The sequence below is a fragment of the Aotus nancymaae genome, unplaced genomic scaffold, assembly GCF_030222135.1.
Source record: "Aotus nancymaae isolate 86718 unplaced genomic scaffold, 86718_ANA_hifiasm-v0.15.2.pri h1tg000010l, whole genome shotgun sequence".
Lineage (NCBI taxonomy): Eukaryota > Metazoa > Chordata > Mammalia > Primates > Aotidae > Aotus > Aotus nancymaae.
Window position 1 is genome coordinate 28,154,846 of NW_026988421.1, and position 21,195 is coordinate 28,176,040.

The 21,195-nt window shown below is 49.7% G+C and overlaps 1 protein-coding gene across 1 annotated transcript; it reads left to right on the forward strand.

The window, feature by feature from the left end:
- The first annotated feature begins 4,372 nt into the window (after window positions 1-4,372).
- Window positions 4,373-5,393, forward strand: CUNH10orf95 (chromosome unknown C10orf95 homolog). The gene is made up of 2 exons (XM_064373629.1): window positions 4,373-5,070; window positions 5,321-5,393. The coding sequence occupies exons 1-2, from the start codon at window positions 4,418-4,420 to the stop codon at window positions 5,391-5,393; spliced, it is 726 nt and encodes a 241-aa protein (XP_064229699.1). The 5' UTR covers window positions 4,373-4,417.
- The last annotated feature ends 15,802 nt before the right edge of the window (window positions 5,394-21,195 follow it).

Consider the following 21,195-nt stretch of genomic DNA (forward strand, 5'->3'; position numbering starts at 1 on the left):
GTGACCCAGTCACATCAGAGGGGTTCTCCCTCAATTATTTGCGGAATCTCAGGCCTGAGGCCTACCTTCCACCGGAACTAGATGCAAGGTACTACAAGGATCTTGCTCCAAGCCTGCCATACAGTGTACGCCCTTTCAGGCAGGGACGCCACTGCCTGGTCTTTGGTTCTTGTCCTGGTCTGGCTGTTTTCCCATGTACTACTTCCGCTTTGTGACTGCTCTAGGCATTCCTCCTACTACAAACTACTATATGGTTATATAGAAGGATTATATAAATCAGCACTAAACATGTCAGTACAGCTCCAACTACAACATCTATATGATTATATAGAAAGAGTATATGGAACTAAGTATGCCAGATATAAGTACTAAGTATGATTATATAAGCTAGATATATGTAAGCAGTAAGTTATACTTCAGGCACTAATTCTATAAACTAACATATGATTATATATAAAGGATTATATAAAGGAAATAGCCTGCGGTTTGCACAGTTCTCCTGCCTCGGTGCCCATGTAGGGGGTTACCCACACTAAGGAGTGTTGAAATGGGCCCCTTGAGATTTCAGCACCCCAGCATTTTAATTTTTTTCCTCAGCAATCAATACTTAGATTTTTAAAGTTTTTTGTATATATTTGTAAGGTACATGTGATGTTTTCATTTAGGCATGCAATGTGAACTAATCACATAATGGAGAATGGGGTACTCCCCAACATTTTTAGTGACTAAAAAATGAAAATTCTGACCAGGCATGGTGGATCATGCCTGTAATCCCAGAACTTTGGGAGGCTGAGGTGGGTGGATCACGAGGTCAAGAGTTCAAGGCCGGCCTGGCCAACCTAGTGAAACCCCATCTCTACTAAAAATACAAAATTAGCCGGGCATGGTGGTGCATGCCTGTAATCCCAGCTACTTGAGAGGCTGAGGCAGGAGAATCGCTTGAACCAGGAAGTGGAGGTTGCCATGAGCTGAGATTGTGCCATTGCACTCCAGCCTGGGCAACAAGAGCAAAACTCTGACTCAAAAAAAAAGAAAATTCTGATCACAGACCAGGCGTGGTGGCTCAAGCCTATAATCCCAGTACTTCAGGATGCCAAGGCAGGATGACCACTTGACCCCAGGAGTTCAAGACCAGCCTGGCAACATAGTGGGATCTCATCACTACAGAAATTGCAAAAATTAGTCAGGTGTGGTGGTGCACACCTGTGGTCTCAGCTACTCAGGAAGCCAAGGTAGGAAGATCACTTGAGCCCAGGAGGTTGAGGTTGCAGTGAGCCCTGGTCATGCCACCACACTCCAGCCTGGTAACAGAATGAGATCTTGTCAAAAAGAAAAAAAATTCTGACCAGGCCCATGCTTGCTTGCACATGCTAACCACTCATTTTTTGCCCAGTATTCATTGTTCCCACAATATAAACTGCTGATGTGCTGTTTCTTTGCAAGCAGGAAGAGATAACTTCAGGGTCACGGAAAAAAAGTTGCAGAAGGAATGAACACCTTGAAGGACGTTGTGACTAGCTGCTGATGCCCAGAAGTCTGGTGGCTCAAGGGGTTATCTGAGACCGAGGAAACATAGTCTGTGTTCCCTGAAAGGCCCCCTCCCTCACTCCTTAGTTGCATAAAACTCCCTGCTGCTTTTTGAGACAGGCTCTTACTCTGTAACCCAGGCCGGAGTGCAGTGGTGTGAACACAGCTCACTGAAGGCTTGACCTCCTGGGCTCAAGCAATCCTTCTGTCTCAGTGCCCCAAGTAGCTGCAACTACGGGCACATGCCACCATGCCTGGTTATTTATTTTTTTTGTAGAGACAAGGTTTCACCATGTTGCCCAGGCTGATCTTGAACTCCTGAGCTCAAGTGATCCACATGCCTCAGGCTCCAAAAGTGCTGGGATTACAGATGTAAGCCACCCTGCTGCTTCTTTCTGTTAAGAGGGATTTGAGAGATTTGTTCCCCTGCCTTCTCACTTTGGCCAAATCAAATAAACCTTTCTCTACCTCCAAGCACTGGTGTCCTACTGTTTGGCCTTACCTGTACATCAGGTACACCAGCCTGAACTTGGGGTTCTATGACAGTGTTAGATTCCAAATGAAACCCTAACCAGGCCACTTTTCTCCATCCACAGCCCAGCTCCAGCACCTGCTCTCAAAAAGACTGGCCCAAATTAGACTTGGAGCAGTGGCTCAGTCACAAACAGCATGACATCACCAGGGTGAGTCACCAAATGGTGGCCACCACCAGAGGGTGGCTGGGTTTTGAGGGATACTGAGAACCCAGGAGAACCTTTCTGTCAGGGCTGCTGGTGATGCTGCTTGAGTCAACAGGAGACGGAGAAGGAAAGTGTGGCAATGTGGCGGTCTGTAACTGGGAGAGGGTTTCACTTTTAATCATCCATAACTACCACTCTCCACACTGGAGAAGGAAGAGGTGCAGGGGTTGTAACCCACACCAGAAGGGACTGGAACTCAGACAGGGCTCACCTCATCTGGATGAAGCAATCTTCTTGGCTTCATACAGGGCTCACCCCATCTGGATGAAGCAATCTTCTTGGCTTCATTCAAATAGCTTCTGGGCTTTGACATCAGTTGGGCTGGGTTCAAATCCCACTGTGGTACTTACAGGCTGTGTGAACCCCGGACAGTGGTCTAACTTCTCTGAGATTTTAGTTCCTTAAGAGAATGGCATCACTATGCACTTCACATAGCTATTAAGAATTTAAAGCAGTGGTTCATGCCTGTAAGCTATTAAGAATTTAAAGCAGTGGCTCATGCCTGTAAGCTATTAAGAATTTAAAGCAGTGGCTCACGCCTGTAAGCTATTAAGAATTTAAAGCAGTGGCTCATGCCTGTAATCCCAGCACTTTGGGAGGCCAAGACAAGTGGATTATGGTGGAAAATTAGCCCGGTTTGGGGGTTCAAGACCAGCCTGGCCAATATGGTAGAACCTCGTCTCTACTAAATACAAAAACTAGCTGGGTGTGATGGTGCACACCTGTAGTCTCAGCTACTTGGGAGGCTGAGGCAGAAGAATCGCTTGAACCCGGGACGTGGAGGTTGCAGTAAGCCGAGATCGCACCACTGCACTCCAGCCTGGGCAACAGAGTGAGACTCCACCTCAAAAAAAAAAAAAGAAAGAAAGAAAAAAGAAAAGAAAAAGAAAAAAATTAAAAGTGGCCAGGCGCCGTGAATCGCGCCTCTCATCTCAGCCTTTTGTGAGGCCAAGGAGGTCACGAGTTTGGGACCAGCCTGGCCAACATGGTGAAACTCCATCTCTGCTAAAAATACAAAAATTAGCCGGGTGTGCTACTTTTTTAGTGCGCCTGTAATCCCAGCTACTCAGGAGGCTAAAGTGGGAGAATTGTTTGAACCTGGGAGGTTGCAGTGAGCCGAGGTCGCACCACTGCACTCCAGCCGAGGCAACAGAGTGAGACTCCGTCTCAAAAAAAAAAAATCTAAAGTGCTTATGTAACATTCTAGAGTGGGAGGACTTTGAGACAGTCTGTGAGAAGCCCCAGCATGGGTGGGCAGTAAGACCAGCATTGTGAGCATGAGTCTTGAAATAGACACGGGGCTGAATTTTGCCCTTACTATAGCCAGCTGTGTGAGTTGGGGTGAGTTATTTAACCCACATAAGCCCCAGTCACTGAATACACTGGACACCAACTCTGAGGCAAGCAGCTTCTTGCTATGGAAAGCGAGGATAATATCAGTACCCCCTTTCCTCGGGTTGATACAACTTGCAGTTAGATGCTCTCAGGCAACTCGATTTAGTGTCTGGTGTGCAGGAGTTTCACTTAAATGTTAGAGTAACCTAATCCACCTACAGGCGCTGGGAGGTTGGTGTGTAGGGACTGGGAGCTAACTGGATTGGAAAGCCATCAGTGATACTGTAGGGAGGACATCCTTGACCTCAGGCCTCTGCCTCTAGGTTGGGGCCACTACGACCGACCGGCAAGCTCATCCAGGTGTAGATAGAGGCTGGTGGCTCCTGGCCAGTTCAAAGTGTTTCCTTTTGCTTGGTAACCAGGAGGAGTGGCTGAGGAAGGGCATGGAGCGGAGCAACACAGCTAAAAAGTGTCCGCTCTGGATTCCGCCGGCTCCCCTAGACTGAAGGAGGCAAGTGAATGGGCAGTTACTGGGAAGAATAGGCCGGGCCGAGGGCTTGAAAAGGCTCTAGATCCTTACTGTCTGCCTGGAGCTTGGGGCTCTGCCCGACCTTGGGACAAAAGGCGAGGTGGGGAGCTGAATGTCGGATTTGGGATGAGTTCCCCCAAAGCCATGAACCGGCGTCCTGGGGAACCGGGTCGCGGGGACGGGAGGTGGTTAAGTAGAAACGCCGTCTGCACACCCCCTCCCTCCACCGCAGGTCTGGATCCGGAGGAGCCCCCAGTAAGAACGGCAGCGGCCCGGGGTACCCACCATGTACGCGTACAGCTGGCTGTCGCCGAGGGAGGGCGTCTGGCCGTCGCCGCAGTCGCTCACCTGCGCCTACCTGGCCTCCCCTCTGCTCCTGCCCCCCATCCAGGCCCATAGCTTCCGCAGCCGGCCCGGGAGCCTGCACACGGGCGAGTGGGCGGCCCCGCGAGAATACCACCGCTTCTACGGCCCCACCGCGCCGCCCGAGGCCGCACAGCCCTGGTGGGCCTGCCCTCCGGCCTACGCCGCGGCCCTGCGCCCCCGCTGCCCCGCAGCCGGAATCTCGGGACTGTCGCTACAGGCGCCAGCGGCGGCGGCGGAAAGCTGGACGCCGTGGCCCGAGGGCAGCAGCCTGCAAACCGAGTTACGCTGGGGACGCGTGGAGCGCGCGCGGGGCCCGCCTCTGCAGCTGCCAGACTTCGTGCGCCGGGAGCTGCGGCGCGCGTATGGCACCTACCCGCGCGCCAACGTGCGCGTCACCCAGCGCCGCGGCCAGTTCCTGCTTCAGGCGACTCCGCGCGTGCGCGAGCCCGAACGTCGCGTGGAGTGCCGCGTGCGGCGCCGGCACGACAGCGGCGACAGCGGCGATAGCGACGACAGCGGCCCAGGTCAGGAAGCCGCGGAGCGCGGCCGCCCCAGGAAGAGCAAGGGCCTGAGGTGAAGGCACCGCAAAGCCTAGCGACCGGCCCGCGTGCATATGCGCGCTGCTCCTTCCCTCCAAGGGAGCCCTCACCTGCGCGCGGGAGCTGGGCGCGCCGCTCACCTGCCTTTTTGGCTTTTCCCAAGACTGCCCGCCCCCTTCCTGCACTGGTTTCTCTTGCCTTATTGCTGGACGGTAGGGAAAGGGCGAGGGCAAGATGGAATCAAGGACACCTCTGGGTGTTCTGTACCTCTTCCCCTCTTGCAGCTTAGGAAGTGGAGGACTTGGGATGGAAGAAGAGCCTGGGCCTCCCTCCTTCCTCTTCCCCATCTTCGCCTAAGGAGCCTGCCCTGCAGTAAGCCCCAACTTTCTCTTCTTTTCCCTCCATCAGAGTCATCGCCCACCCCCTGTTCTCACCGTTCCCCTACCCCAGCCTTCCTGCCAAGCCGAGGGGCCACCGTGATCCTCGGCTTAGTGAGAAAAGTAAATAGGCTAGGCCCGGTGGCTCGCGCTTGGAATCCCAGCACTGTGGGAGGCGTATCGCTTGAGCCCAGGAGTTGGAGACCAGCTTGGGCAATGTGGCGAAACCTCGACTCTACAAAAAAATAAAAATAAAAATACAAAAATTAGCCGGATGTGATTGCATGCGCCTGTAGTCCTAGCTACTCGCGAGGCTGAGGTGGGAGGATCACCTGAGGCCGGGAAATCGAGGCTGCAAGGAGTCATGAATGCGCCACTGCACTTCAGACTGGGTGACCGAAACTGGGTGTCCCCCCCCCCACAAAAAAAACAGTAAATAAATGAGCAAAGTCAAGTATACACTGCGAGATCATTGTTATGTTTTGGGGTGGTGTTTCCCCATCTGTTTATCTGTTTAACGGGAGTCTTACCTCCCACCCTGGGTACAAGAAGGTAGGGTGGAGGGGCGTGACGTTAAACTGGTCCTCTGGAGAAAGCACGTGCCTGCTCGCTGGGCCCAGCTCACGTCTTCACCATCTCCCTCCAAGTGTGCAGGCCAGCACCTTCTAAGCCTCCTTGGTCCTGTGGCCCACCACCCGCAGAGATGCAGAGGAGGAGAGACTGACAAGCAAATAGGTGAGTATGTGATATAGTATCAAATAGTGATACTTGATGGGTACTGTTTTAAATGGGATTGAGAAGGCTTCTCCACAGAGGTGACTTTTGAAGTGTGGTAGGCATGATTAGGTAAGGGATGGCTGAGACCTGGTGTTAGGGCTGGCTCTGACATTTTCTACCTATGTAACTTAAGGCTCTCTGACTCAGTTTCTTCATCAGTAAAAGAGGCATAAAGTAACCCAGCCTACCTGGACATTAAGATGGATGTGTCTTCTTGTCTCCTAATTCTTGCTAATAATCGTTAATTCCTTTTTTTTAAGACAGTCTCGCTCTGTCGCCAGGCGCCAGGCTGGAGTGCAGTGGCGCGATCTCGGCTAACTGCAACCTCCGCCTCCCGGGTTCAAGCAATTCTCCTGCCTCAGCCTGCCAGGTAGCTGGGACTACAGGCGTATGCCACCACGCCCAGTTAATTTTTTTGTATTTTTAGTAGAGACGGGGGTTTAACCATATTGGCCAGGATGGGCTCAATCTCTTGACCTCGTGATCTGCCCGCCTCAGCCTCCCAAAGTGCTGGGATTACAGGCTTGAGCCATCGCACCTGGCCTTAATCGTTAATTCTTAATAGGCTGAGGTTTGCAATATTCTAGGAGTTTGCTGAAGTGTTAGGCCACGTAGCCAGTTTTAAGTAGGATCTAGCCAGATCTGAGGCCCAGCTGTAGAAATTTGGCCCCTTGTGGAATTGCTTTTACCGAACTTCCATTTGTAGCTGACCAAGAGTTACCTGGGTATACGCAGGTGAGTTATTGTAGGCCTGCTGATTGGGCACTACTGTATTTATGAGCTTCTTGGATAAGTTCTCTCAAATCTCAGCCCTTGGAAAAGGTGTTTCTCCTAATCAGTGGTTTACTTTTATCTTTTAAGCAATAAGGATCTCATTACTGATCATATTTTTCTTTTGGCCCTGGTTTCCAGGGAGCTGAGCCAAATTTGCTTAGTGTCTTTTTTTTTTTGGGAAACAGAGTCTCGGTCTGTTGCCCAGGCTGCAGTGCAGTGGCATGATCTCAGCTCACTGCAACCTCTGCCTCCTGGTTCAAGCGATTCTCCTGCCTCAACCTCCTAAGCAGCTGGGATTACAGGTGTGTGCCACCACGCCCATCTAATTTTTGTATCTTTAGTAGAGAAGGGGTTTCGCCATGATGGCCAGGGTAGTGTTGAACTCCTGGCCTCAAGTAATCTGCCCACCTTGGCTTCCTTAAGTGCTGGGATTACATGGCATTTGCACCCAGCCAGCAAACTATGTATAAAACAAACACTGGCAGGGCGCAGTGGCTCACACGTGTAATCCCAGCGCTTTGGGAGGCTGAGGCAGGCGAAGGCAGGTGGATCATGAGGTCAGGAGTTAGACGAGCCTGACCAATATGGTGAAACCCCGTCTCTACTAAAAAAAAAAAAATACAAAAATTAGCCTGGCATGGTGGCATGCACCTGTAGCCCCAGCTACTTGGGAGGCGGAGGCAGAAGAATTGCTTGAACATGAGAGGGGGAGGTTGTAGTGAGCCAAGATCGCACCACTGCACTCCAGCCTGGGCGACAGAGCAAGACTCAGTCTAAAAAAAAAAAAAAAGTTTGCAATACAGAAATATGTGATACAGGAAGTTAAAGTCTTTTCTGATTTTCCTCACCCCTTAATGATCATTGGGGTCCAATCCATTTTTCTATGCACATAGTATTTATACATATATGTATATGTGTGTGTGTGTGTGTGTGTGTGTGTGTATACTTTTTTTTTTTTTTTTTTTTTTTGAGGCGGAGTTTCGCTCTTGATACCCAGGCTGGAGTGCAATGGCGCGATCTCGGCTCACCGCAACCTCCGCCTCCTGGGTTCAGGCAATTCTCCTGCCTCAGCCTCCTGAGTAGCTGGGATTACAGGCACGCGCCACCGTGCCCAGCTAATTTTTTGTATTAGTAGAGACGGGGTTTCACCATGTTGACCAGGATGGTCTCGATCTCTTGACCTCGTGATCCACCCACCTCGGCCTCCCAAAGTGCTGGGATTACAGGCTTGAGCCACCGCGCCCGGCCGACTTTTTTAGACTGAGTTTGACTCTCGTCACCCAGGCTTCTGGAGTGCAATGGTGTGATCTTGGCTGACTGCAACCTCTGCCTCTCAGGTTCAAGCAATTCTCCTGCCTCAGCCTCCCAAGTAGCTAGGATTACAGGCACCCACCACCACGCCAGGCTAATCTTTGTATTTTTAGTAGAGATGGGGTTTCACCATGTTGGCCAAGCTGGTCTCAAATTCCTGTCCTCATCATCCACCGCCTTGGCCTCCCAAAGTGCTGGGATTACAGGTGTGAGCCACTGTGCCGGCCTTTATTTTTGATTTAAAAAATAAGTGTCAGAACTTACTTTAGAATAAGGTAATTATGGATGGCTTATCTGAGGAGGTGATATTTAATTTGAGATCTTAAGAATGCAAAGCTAGGGCCGGGCGCGGTGGCTCACGCCTGTAATCCCAGCACTTTGGGAGGCCGAGGCGGGCAGATCACGAGGTCAAGAGATTGAGACCATCCTGGCCAACATGGTGAAACCCCGTCTTTACTAAAAATACAAAAAAATTAGCTGGGTGTGGTGGCGCGCGACTGTAGTCCCAGCTACCAGAGAGGCTGAGGCAGGAGAATTGCTTGAACCCGGGAGGCGGAGGTTGCAGTGAGCTGAGGTCACACCACTGCACTCCAGCCTGGCACCTGGTGACGGAGTGAGACTCTGTCTCAAAAAAAAAGAATGCAAAGCTAACCATGCAGAGAAGGGTGAGGGGAAAGCCAGGCAGAGGTCATGGTGGGTGCAAAAGCACTACGGAGTGAAAGTTATCTTCATTCACTCAACAAGCATTGAGGGCCCACAATATGCCAGTCATAATTCTAGGTACTGGGGCTACAGCACAAAACCAAGTAAGTTTCTGCCCTCTTGGAGCTTACATTAGAGGTGTAACAGAGGAGGAGAGACTGACAAGCAAATAGGTCTATGATATAGTATCAAATAGTGATACTTGATGGGTACTGTTTTAAATGGGATTGAGAAGCCTTCTCCACAGAGGTGACTTGAGTGTAGCCATGATAAAGACCTTTGCAAGTCATTTGAGAAAGCCAGGTATGACCACCATGTGGCTAAGTGTCTTTTTCCTGTTACCAAGCACGTGTGGTAAGAGGTGAACCAGATCCTGTGGTGCCATGAAGCTGTATTGAGAATTTTGGATTTTTTTTTTTTTAATTTTTTTGAGACAGAGTCTCACTTTGTCACCCAGGCTGGAGTGCAATGGTGCAATCTCAGCTCACAGCAACCTCCGCCTCCTGGGTTCAAGCGATTCTTCTGCCTCAGCCTCCCAAGTAACTGGGATTATAGGCACGCACTACCATGCCCGGCCAATTGTTGTATTTTTAGTAAAGACGGGGATTTTGTTTCAGGCTGGTCTTGAACTCCTGACCTCCTGATCCACCCACCTCGGCCTCCCAAAGTGCTGGGATTACAGGCGTGAGCTACCACTCCTGGCCCCAAGAATTTTGCATTTTATTCTTAATGGGTGGGGAGTTATGAGCATAGGAGTAATGTTATCAGATTTAAAAATTATTATTATTCTGGCTGCTGTGTGGAAAAGAGACTATAAGGGGTCATGGAAATGGGAGGCAGTTAGCAGTTAGAAGGCTTTGAAGTATAGTCAGGCACCCTGTAATGATGGTTCAGTTGACAACAGAGCACATATATGATGGTGGTCCCCTAAGACTGTAATGCTGTATTTTTACTGTACCTTTTCTATGTTTAGATACACAAATACTTACCATTGTGTTACAGTTGTCTTCAGTATTCAGTACAGCCTCATGCTGTACAGGTTTGTGGCTTAGGAGCAATAGGCTCTACCATATGGCCTAGGTGTGTAGGTGGCTATACCATCTAGGTTTGTGTAAGTACACTCTAGAATGTTCAGACAATGACAGAATGGCCTAATGATGCATTTCTCAGAATGTATCCCCATCATGATGAGAAAATAAATGTCCTTGAATATGTATCTTTGTTCACATATACAAGTGTTAAATTGTAGAATGTAAGGTCTTCAAGATGGAAATTGAATCGCTGAACAATGACGGCTAGTAGCAGCAAGAACAACCAAAATTCAGGTCTTTAGTTCTAAATTCCATTCTCAACTAAAAGGAACCAGAGTCCTTGGGAAAATGGCTGATTCTAGGTCTGGGGCAGTGAAGGTACATGATGAGCCTAGAATAACTTATTCCAAAAAATAAAGGACTGCTCAAAAATGTCAAAAGGACAAAGAAGCCAGCTTCAAGGGACTTCCACTGGCCAAATCAGGGACCATTTAAGCATCAAAACAAATAATGATAGTAATTCATCATAACTCATTGAAAAAAATAAGAATCCACAAGTCCATACTAATAATCACTAAATAAATAAATATGAAGGAAAAACTAATCCTAACAGTAGAAGGAATAATAAAATTAGAAAATTGCCATTCCTAGCCATCATAGTAATAACTGATTCAGGTGATACTAAATTGATTCAGGTCACTCATGGATAATAAAACTAATGGCTACAAATTTGAATAAAAACAGAATATTTAGTTTCAAAATATGTTCCGATACGATATTTATTAATTACAAAGTGAAAACGAGTAAGCTAGTAGTGTAATAGGGAAAACTGATGTAAACCACCTTAATTAAGTTATCAAAGCTGTAGGGTCCCCCAGTGTCTGTCCCCTATTTCTGTGCCTTGACTCAAAAATCACAGAGTGCTTTGACTACTCTGTGACCCAACATGTTTTACCCTGAAGGCTTGAACCCACACTGGGGTCTTGAACATTCCCTGGCACTGATAAAGGTATCTAGGTTGTTGCCCAAAACACTGAAAGAAATGGGCCCCAGCCCTGAGCCAAATGCCTTAAACTCTCAGGTAAACTCTACCCCTGACCACTTTGCTTGGCTATACCTAGGGGGATCACCCCTTTTCTCTGTCTGTCGTGAGGATTGCTGCAGCATTCTGTACGTAAGGTTCCCCTAATAAATACTTTGGACTGCCCAAGCACGGCAGCTCACATTTGTGATCCTAGTACTTTGGGAGGCTGAGGCAGGAGGATGGCATGAGTTCAGTAGTTCGAGACCAGCCTGGGCAACATATCAAGACCTATCTCTACTTAAAAAAAAAAAAAAAAAAGGGCAGGGCACGGTGGCTCACGCCTGTAATCCCAGCACTTTGGGAGGCCGAGGCGGGTGGATCATGAGGTCAAGAGATCGAGACCATCCTGGTCAACCTGGTGAAACCCCGTCTCTACTTAAAAATACAAAAAATTAGCTGGGCATGGTGACGCGTGCCTGTAATCCCAGCTACTCAGGAGGCTGAGGCAGGAGAATTGCCTGAATCCAGGAGGCGGAGGTTGCGGTGAGCCGAGGTCGCGCCATTGCACTCCAGCCTGGGTAACAAGAGTGAAACTCCGTCTCAAAAAAAAAAAAAAAAAAAAAAAATTGGTTGGGCATGGGGGTGTATGCCTGTAGTCTCAGCTACTTGGGAGACTGAGGTGGAAGGACTGCTTGAGCCCAAGAGATTGAGGCTGCAGTGAGCTATGATTGTGTCACTGCACTCCAACCTTGGCAACAAAGCGAGCAAAACCCTGTCTAAATAGATAAATAAATGCTTTGGAGTGATCACCCTGGTGTTTATTTAGTGCTAAGTGCTACTTTCTTTGGAATCCCAACAGGCCCCATCTGGAAGATATTTGGGGCACACCCTTGTGGGAACTCCCCTGCTATGGTTTTTGGGATGATTCCAGCTGTGGGTTCAGCAGGATGAAACAAGTTAACATTATCATTAAAGGGGACAAATCAACATCATAAACTTTCTGATATGTTAAAATGAAAAAACACAATATCAGTTCAGCAGTAATGCATAGTAATGAGGAAACCTCAGATAAACTTCAATGGAGAGATGATCCCATCTGTCTGTATTGTTAAAAAGTGGACACAGGCCCAGTGAGGTGGCTTAAACCTGTAATCCCATCACTTTGGGAGGCCTAGGTGGGTGGATCACCTGAACCCCAGAGTTCAAGGAGAGCCTAGGCAGCACAGAAAAACCTCATCTCTACAAAAGATGGAAAAATTAGCCAGGCACAGTGGTGCGCACCTGTGGTCCTGGCTACTCAGGAGGCTGAGGTGAGAGGATTGCTTGAGCCTGGCAAGTACAAGCCGCAGTGAGCTGTGATCATGCCACTGCACTCCAGCCTGAGTGACAAAGTGAGACCCTGTCTCAAAAAAACAACTATGGGAACTTGAGAAAATGTTTCAGATTCAAAGGATGATTCAAAGGATGCTAAAAAGACATGAAAACTAAATGCAATGCATAATCCTGGATTGGATCCTGGACCAAAATAAAACCTGTTACAAAGGACATTACTAGAACAAGATTTAAATAAGAACTATAGATTATGCTCAGCCATGGGGATAAGATCTTGCCCCAGCCCTTTCTTATCTTTCACTGTAAAAATAAATAGATACCAAGCACGGTGGTGCTCGCATGTACCCCAGCTACTGTGAGGCTGAGGTGGGAGGACCCCTTTAGCCAGGAGGCCAAGCCTGGACAACATAGCAAAACTCTATCATCTCTCTAAATAAATAAATAACATCAGTGACATAGTGATATAGATATGTAGTACATTTTTGTTTGTTTGTTTTTGAGACAGGGTCTCACCCTGTCACCCAGGCTGGAGTGCAGTGGTGCCATCTTGGCTCACTGCAACCTCCACCTCCCAGGTTCAAGTGATTCTCCTGCCTCAGCCTGCTAGTAGCTAGGATTACAGGTGTGCACCACTACACCTGGCTAATTTTTGTATTTTTAGTAGAGATGGGATTTCACCACGTTGCTCAGGCTGGTCTCAAACTCCTGACCTCATGATCCACCCGCCTCGGCCTCCCAAAGTGCTGGGATTACAGGCATGAGCCACTGTGCCCGGCCTTTTTTTTTTAAAGAGACTGGGTCTTGAAAAAAAAAAAAAAAAGACTGGGTCTTGCTCTGCTGCCCAGGCTAGAATGCAGTGATGTAATATAGCTCTTCAGCCTCAACTTCTTGGGCTCAAGTGATCCTCCCACCTCAGACTCCTGAGTAGCTGGGATCACAGGTGTGTACCACCATGCCCAGCTAATTTATGTATTTACTTACATATTTTATTGACACGGAGTCTTACTCTCTTGCCCAGGCTGGAGTTCAGTGGTACCATCTTGGTTCACTGCAACCTCTGCCTCCTGTCTTCAAGCAATTCTCCCACGTCAGCCTCCCAAGTAGCTGGGATTACAGGTGCCCGCCACCACGCTGGGCTAATTTTTATATTTTCAGTAGACGGGGCTTCACCATGTTGGCCAGGCTGGTTTTGAACACCTGATCTCCAGTGATCCACTTATCTTGGCCTCCCAAGGTGCTGGATTACAGGTGTGAGCCACTGAGTCTGGCCTATTTTTTTTGAGACAGAGTCTTTGTTGCCCAGGCAGGAGTGCAGTGGTACAATCTTGGCTCACGGCAACCTCCACCTCCCAGGTTGAAACAATTCTCATGCCGCAAACTCCTGAGTAGCTGGGATTATAGGTGTGCACCACCATAACTGGCTAATTTATATACATATTTTTGTTGTTGGAGATGGGGTGTAGCTCTGTCACCCAAGCTGGAGTGCAATGGCACGAACTCGGCTCCCTGCAACCTCTGCCTCCTGGGTTCAAGTGATTCTCCTGCCTCAGCCTCCCTAGTAGCAGGGATTACACGTGCATGTCACCACGCCCAGCTAGTCTTTGTATTTTTAGTAGAGATGGGGTTTCACCACGTTGGGGAGGCTAGTCTTGAGTTCTTGACCTCAAGTGATCTGCCCGCCTTGGCCTCCCAAAGTGCTGGGATTACAGGTATGAGCCACTGTACCCAGCCTTGTTTTTAATTTTTTTGTAGAAACAGGATCTGGGAGATGTTACCCAGTCTGGTCTTAAAAGATCCTCCCACTTCAGCCTCTTAAAGCACTGGGATAACAGGTATGAGTCACGGTACCCGTACTCAGCCAATGAGCTTTTTTTTTTTTAATCCCCTTGAGACAGGGTCTTGCTCTGTTGCCCAGGGCTGGAGTGCAGTGACAGACTCATGGCTCACTGCAGTCTTGATCTTTTGGGCTTAATCAATCCTCCACCTCAGCTTCCCTAGCAGCTGGGACTACAGGCATGTGCCATTACACCCAGCTAAGTTTTTATATTTTTAGTAGAGACAGGGTTTCGCCATGTTGCCCAGGCGGGTCTCAAAGGAACTCCTGGACTCAAGTGATCCACTCACTTTGGTCCCCCAAAGTGCTGGGATTACAATCGTGAGCCACTGCACCTGGCCAGTGAGCTTATTTTTTAAATCTCTTTTTTACATAGTGCTAGCATTAGGCAGTATCTATTTACCTTTTCAAAATAATTTATTTATTATTATTTATTTATTTTGAGACAGGGACTTGCTCTGTCGCCCAGACTCAAGTGCAGTGGTGCAATTACTGCTCCCTGCAGCCTCACACTCTTGGGCTCAAGCAGTCCTTCTGCCTCAGGCTCCTGAGTAGCTGGAATACAAGCCCTGTACCTGGCTTTGGTTTTCCCTTTTTTTTTTTTTTTTTTTGAGACAGAGCCTCATTCTGTTGCCCAAACTGGAGTGCAGTGGCATGATCTTGGCTCACTACAACCTCCGCCTCCCAGGTTCAAGCAACTCTCTTGCCTCAGCCTCCCAAGTAGCTGGGATTACAGGCACCTGCCACCACAGCTGTGAATTTTTGTATTTGTATTTTTAGTAGAGATGGGGTTTCACCATGTTGGCCAGGCTGGTCTCGAACTCCTGACCTCAGGTGACCACCCACCTCAGCCTCCCAAGGTGCTGGGCTTACCCAGCCAGATTTTACTTTTTTTTTTTTTTTTTTTGAGACGGAGTTTCGCTTGTTACCCAGGCTGGAGTGCAATGGCGCGATCTCGGCTCACCGCAACCTCTGCCTCCTGGGTTCAGGCAATTCTCCTGCCTCAGCCTCCTGAGTAGCTGGGATTACAGGCACGCGCCACCATGCCCAGCTAATTTTTTTTTGTATTAGTAGAGATGGGGTTTCACCATGTTGACCAGGATGGTCTTGATCTCTTGACCTCGTGATCCACCCGCCTCGGCCTCCCAAAGTGCTGGGATTACAGGCTTGAGCCACCGCGCCCGGCCAGATTTTACTTTTTAATGTTGGAGAATTGTGTGCATGCTGGTAAGCATTCTCAAATCCTTTTTTGAAACAATGCAGGTTTCAAATAAATGATGAGTCCCACTCCAGCGTAAGGTATGCTGTGTATTCACTTCCCTCTCTGTTCTCTTGGGTCCAGAAGTCATGGGTCTTGAAGTCTCTTGAGTCTTGTCCTCTTGGGTCTTGAAGTCTCTCAATGTCCCCCATCTCTGGGGGTCTGCATTCTCTTAGCCATTCCTTCCTGGGGCATTCCCTGGAAGTTCCCCTGGACTGCACACAGTTTACCCCTAACCCCAGCCCCAGTGATGGAGAAGGGCCCCTGACTGCAGGCTTTTTGAAGGAGGTGCTGCCACTCACTGAGTCCAGCATCCCATTTCACTCCAGGCCCGTTGACATGAGCCCTGGAGGGAGCACAGATGCTTCCTTGTTTGATCTTTCCTTTGAAGTTAACTCAGAAGCTCAGAACTCATAAAACATCTGGGCTTCCTGGGACCTTGCTGTTCATTTGGTTTGATCTCTTCAGTTTACATTGTGCTGGGAAACCAGAGACATCGAGAAGGAGTGTCAGCTGAGCTCACACTGTAGGCAGGAATCCAGGACTCTCAGCTCCCAACAGAAGCTGGGACACCAAGCCCTGACCTGATGGCCTCCTCCTCCTGCCTCAGCCTCCCCTAGCAGTTGGGACTACAGGCGTGTGCCAACACGCATGGCTAATTTTTGTTTTTGTTTTTTTTGAGAGGGAGTCTTGCTTGTTGCCCAGGCTGGAGTACAGTGGTGTCATCTTGGCTCACTGCAACCTTCACTTCCTGGGTTTAAGCCCCAGCCTCACCTGTCACCCAATCCATTTTGTCAGGAGCCCCCCACTGAATAAGCCCTGACTGACCAATTTCAAGCCCTCCTCCACCCCAAAATGATCTTACCTTTGTCTGGCTCACATTCTACTCAAGGGAATAAAATAAGAATCATAAGAACCTCACACACTTATGAGAACTTGATCTATGCCAGGCACTGGGCTAAAGCCCTGAACAGAAACTCTCAACACATTTAATTTAATCTTCACAAAACCTTGATGTGGATATAATTATATCCCATGGATGTAATTATTGTTCCTATTTGCAGATGAGAAAACTGAGGGCCATCGAGGTTAATAACTTACCCAAGGCTATACCCCAAGAATGTCCCTGGGAAGTTTGATGGTAATTTTTTTTATTTTTTTAGAGAAAGACAAGGTCTCGTTCTATGGCCCAGACTGGAGTGGAGTGGTATGATCTGGTATGATCTTGGCTCACTGTCACTTCTGCCTCCCAGGCTCAAGCCATCCTCCCATTTCAGGACACAGCCATCATGCCTGGCTAACTGATTGCAGTCTTAACCCATAGGTCAAACTGCCTCTTCATACATGAGACACACTCAACAAAAATGCAAGGAGTATTTATTGAACAGCTACTACATGCTGGACACTGGACTAGACCCTACAGGGTTCATGAAGAGGGGTGTGGAGGATTTGTAAGAGATCACATACACTGTTGGAGAGTTGAGAGAGGCTTCTTGGAAAAGGCATCTGGCTGGGCGTGGTGGCTCACACCTGTAATCCCAGTATTTTGGCAGGCCGAGGCAGGTGGATTTGAGACCAGCCTGGCCAACATGGTGAAACCCCATATCTACTAAAATACAAAAACTAGGCCAGGCACAGTGGCTCATGCCTGTAATCTCAGCACTTTGGGAGGCCAAGGCAGGTGGATCACCTGAGGTCAGGAATTCAAGACCAGCCTGGCCAACATGGTAAAACTTCATCTCTACTAAAAATAAAAAAATTAGCTGGGCATGGTGGTCTGTGCCTATAATCCCAGCTACTCAAGAGGCTGAGACAGGAGAATGGCTTGAACCCAGGAGGCAGAGGTTGCAGTGAACCAAGATGGTGCCACTGCACTCCAGCCTGGGCAACAAAGCAAGACTCCCTCTCAAAAAACAAAAATTAGTGGGGCATAGTGGTGCTCGCCTGTAGTCTCAGCTACTCTCAGAGGCTGAGGCGGGAGAATCACTTAAACCTCGGAGGCAGAGGTCGCAGTGAGCTGAGATTGTGCGATTGCACTCCAGCCTGGGCAACAGAGCAAGACTCTATCTCAAAAAAAAAAAAAAAGAAAAGAAAAGAAAAAGGAAAAGAAAAAAGAAGAGGCATCCGGACATCTGAGGGAGGCTTTGAAGAATGTCTAGGATTCCAACAGACAGTGACGGGCAAGAGGTGTCCCCAGAAGCACCGAGGAGGGAAGCATAGAGCTGAAGCAGCAGGGGTTCACTGGTGGCAGGTTATGAGCAGGAGGTGATGGAAGATCAGACTTCAGAGCTAAGCGGAGGCCATACTGTGGAAGACTTTACAGCAGGGTAAAGAGATTTGGGAGAGCCCCTGACATCTGTGAGCAGAAGAGTAGGCCGGGTGAAAGTTATTTAAAGGTTCTTCCAGTGGATAGAAAGTGGGCCTGCAGGAGTGCCTGGCTGGGAAGTTGGGAGCCTGAACCACAGCCTTGGCATGGATGGTGCGGCACCACCGGGCACCAGAACTGAGTCCATAGGGCATTCGCTAGAGCTCACAGCCTATGGAATTCAGTTCTCAGTGCCAGGTGGCCAAAGTTCTTTCAGCCTGGACACTGCCCTCACATGCTCTCTTCTGTGAATTTTCTCCCTTTCCCAGGATGAGTAAGTTGAGGCCCAGGATGAGTCACATAAGGAACCTGCGATACCAAGATATCTATTCCAGGGAATCTGAGTTTGGAGCTGAAAATGGGGGCTCACAGCTAAGGAAAGGGACAAGAGCTCCATACATTCCAACAAGAATTGGAGTAGGTTATGAGGGGAGGGGGCTCAGGGCCATGGCAGGGATCCGTCCCCAGGCCTGGGTACTGCATACACAGTCCTGTCCTTCCTGCCCAGATGTGTTCCTGGAGGGGCCTGATGTGGGGCTGAAAGGGTGAGGGGCTGGAGAGAGAGCCAGAACACGTATACAGAGAAGGGCATCTCTCTGCAAACCGAGGGGCCTTCTGAGCTAAAGGGAATCCCCAAGATACGGATCCCAAAGATAGGAGCCCAGCCTAGGAGTCCTAGCTCCCCAGAAATCTCCCCAAAACCTTGAACAAAGGTTTGAGTAACTGGGATAGAGGAGTGGAGGAGAAAGAGTTCCCTGAAGCACACTTTCATTTTCTGGAGAGTTCAGTTGAGGGCTGGGTGCTCCCCTCACTCACTTGGCAGAGCTGCCGCCTATCCCGCAGAGGGAAAGCCAAGCCCGCGCCTCAGGGGCACCCCACCCCCACCCCTGGTTGAATCCAGAGAAAGGGGTCACCACTTACCCACGAAACCTCCTCTCTCGCGCTCCTGGGGCTGGATCTGCAACGATGTTCTCAGCTGGTGCTCCTTAAATAGGGCCCCCACCCCCCGCCCCAGCCGCCTCCCGCCCCCGCCCCATGCTGGCTCTTCTGAGAAAGGAGGAAGGTGTGGGAGGGCCAGGAACCCTGCCCAGAGAGCCCTTTCTGACCTCAAGCCAGAGCGGGACCCCGCCCCCGCCATTCTTTGAAGACTCCCCTTCCTCACCTTGGTCTCTAACTGGGTTCCTCCCACACCTTGAGACCAGCCCGCTGGGTTCTCTCTCTACTCTGCCTGAAAAATCTGCCCTTTATGCCAAATTCAAGCCCAGTTTCTCATTTTGAAGCAGGATGATGGGGAATGGAGGTGCTAGGGGAAGCTTCAGCGTAGGTTTAGCTCTTCCCACCAGCTAAGGCGATCCAGGCACCCAAACACCAGCTGCAAAATTCACTGGAAGGAATGACGGGGAAGAGGCATCCCTCTGTCTCCTTTGGCTCTGTGTGGCTTCAAGCAGCACCCAAAGGGCAGGGGGGAGTCTGTTCCCATTTTGGGGAGGGAGAGACTGAGACCTGAGGGGAAAGAAAATCAGGGGTTGAAGGTCCCACCAGCTTCAGAATCCCGAGCAGGGCAGGGATCCCGGGAGCCCCTACCTTACAGTGTGTATGTGCTTGTGTCCGTGGGGGTCCCTCTCCTCAGCCCACCTTCTGTCCTCGCACCCTCCAGAACTTGACTCCTGCTGCACAGAGCTGGGACTCCCCAGAGTCTGAGGTGGGAAAGGAGGGACTCCCCCTAAGAGGTCTTTTCCATCATCCTCCCGTGAAAACCCAGGAAGTTCTGATACCTAGTCACAGGCAACTGCCAAACAACAAATGGGGGGATAGGGGAGAGGGGAAGGCACACAGTCAGAAATGGCTGCAGGGGTCTTGGGCCAGAACTCGGGCAGCTCTACTGAGGAAACTTGAAAGTTCCGGGAATGGAGGGTGGTAGAAGAGTCATCAGTATTGTGCAACGGACAGCGGGAAGCAGGAAAGGAGATGAGGGAGGAAAGGGATGGCTGGTCTCTAGAGGACTCACACAGGCGTGGGGCTGATGGGCTGCCCCTCACCCCCTTCCCAGGGACCTGCCCGGCCAGAGTTCAAAGTGGCTGTCACCCCACCCATCATTAACCCTAGTATCACCAGGCTGGAGTGGCAGTGTTTTTATGGGCAAAGCAACGCTAAACGTGCCCCTCCCTTGCCTGCTACCTCCCCCAAGGAGCCAACATCTTGCTGTCTCTGAGGCCAGAGGAGGAAGAAGCCTGTTGTGAGGAGCAGAGGTGGAAGAGAAAGCAATAAGCAGTCATCCCATTTTCTCCATAGTATCTTCTTCTTTTTTTTGAGACGGGGTCTTGCTTTGTCACTCAGGCTGGAGTGCAGTAGCACAATCACGGTTTGCTGCAGCCTTGACCTCTGGGGCTCAAATGATCTTCCCACCTCCACCTCTGGAGTAGCTGGGACTACTGGCATGCCTCACCATGCCCAGATAATTTTTTTTTATTTTTTTGAGACAGAGTCTTGTCCTGTCGACAGCTTGGAGTGCAGTGGTGCGATCTCGGCTCACTGCAACCTCTGCCTCCCAAGTTCAAGCAATTCTCCTGCCTTAGCCTCCAAAGTAGCTGGGACTATAGGTGTGCACCACCACACCCAGATAATTTTTGTATTTTTAGTAGAGATGGGGTTTCACCATGTTGGCCAGGAGGGTCTCGATCTCTTGACCTTGTGATCCGCCAACCTCGGCCTCCCTAAGTGCTGGGATTACAGGTGTGATCCACTGTGCTTGGCCCAATTATTTTTATTTTTTATTTTTTGTAGAGAGGAGGTTTCGCCATGTTGCCCAAGCTGGTCTCAAGTTCCTGGGCTCAAGTGATCCTCCCACCTCAGCCTTGCAAAGTGCTGGAATTACAGGTGTGAGCCACTGCAGCACAGTATCTTGGCACTGCCTCAGTCCCTAGGGGAGAGGAAAGATGGAACTTCTTTTTTGGACTGTGAGCTCCCTGAGGGCAGGGACAGCTTCTGGGTTCCCAGCACCCTATAATGGAACTAGCACTGAAAAGGGCTCGTGCCTGCTGATGAGGATTGGAAAGTTTATCCTTGAAGGGGACTCTTCCCCTTGTGACCCATTTCAGGGTTCCCAAGAGGGGAGGGCTTGGGGCTTCCCCACAGGGCAGCACCGGGAATCTGTGGCAGCAGGAACAGAAAGAGGAAGCTGAGGTCTTGTTGGGCCCTAGAGTTCAGCTGTCCTGTCCTAGGCAAGCAGCCCTGCCAACATGGGCAAGAAGGCCCCGGGGGTCAGGCATGGTCTGTAGGCTGTCCATGACCAGGGCTCAGGTGGATCCTCACCCTGGCACCTGCTACCACCCACTTCCCCCAGACTATGTCCAAAATCCCAGGCTCCAACCTCC

What these genes read in the sequence shown, in the direction of transcription:
- CUNH10orf95 (XM_064373629.1), top strand. Translation starts at nt 4,418, where the DNA reads ATGTACGCGTACAGCTGGCTGTCGCCGAGGGAGGGCGTCTGGCCGTCG. An exon ending in AGGAAGAGCAAGGGCCTGAG is followed by an intron (nt 5,071 to 5,320) that starts GTGAAGGCACCG and finishes CCCCTCTTGCAG; the next exon opens with CTTAGGAAGTGGAGGACTTG.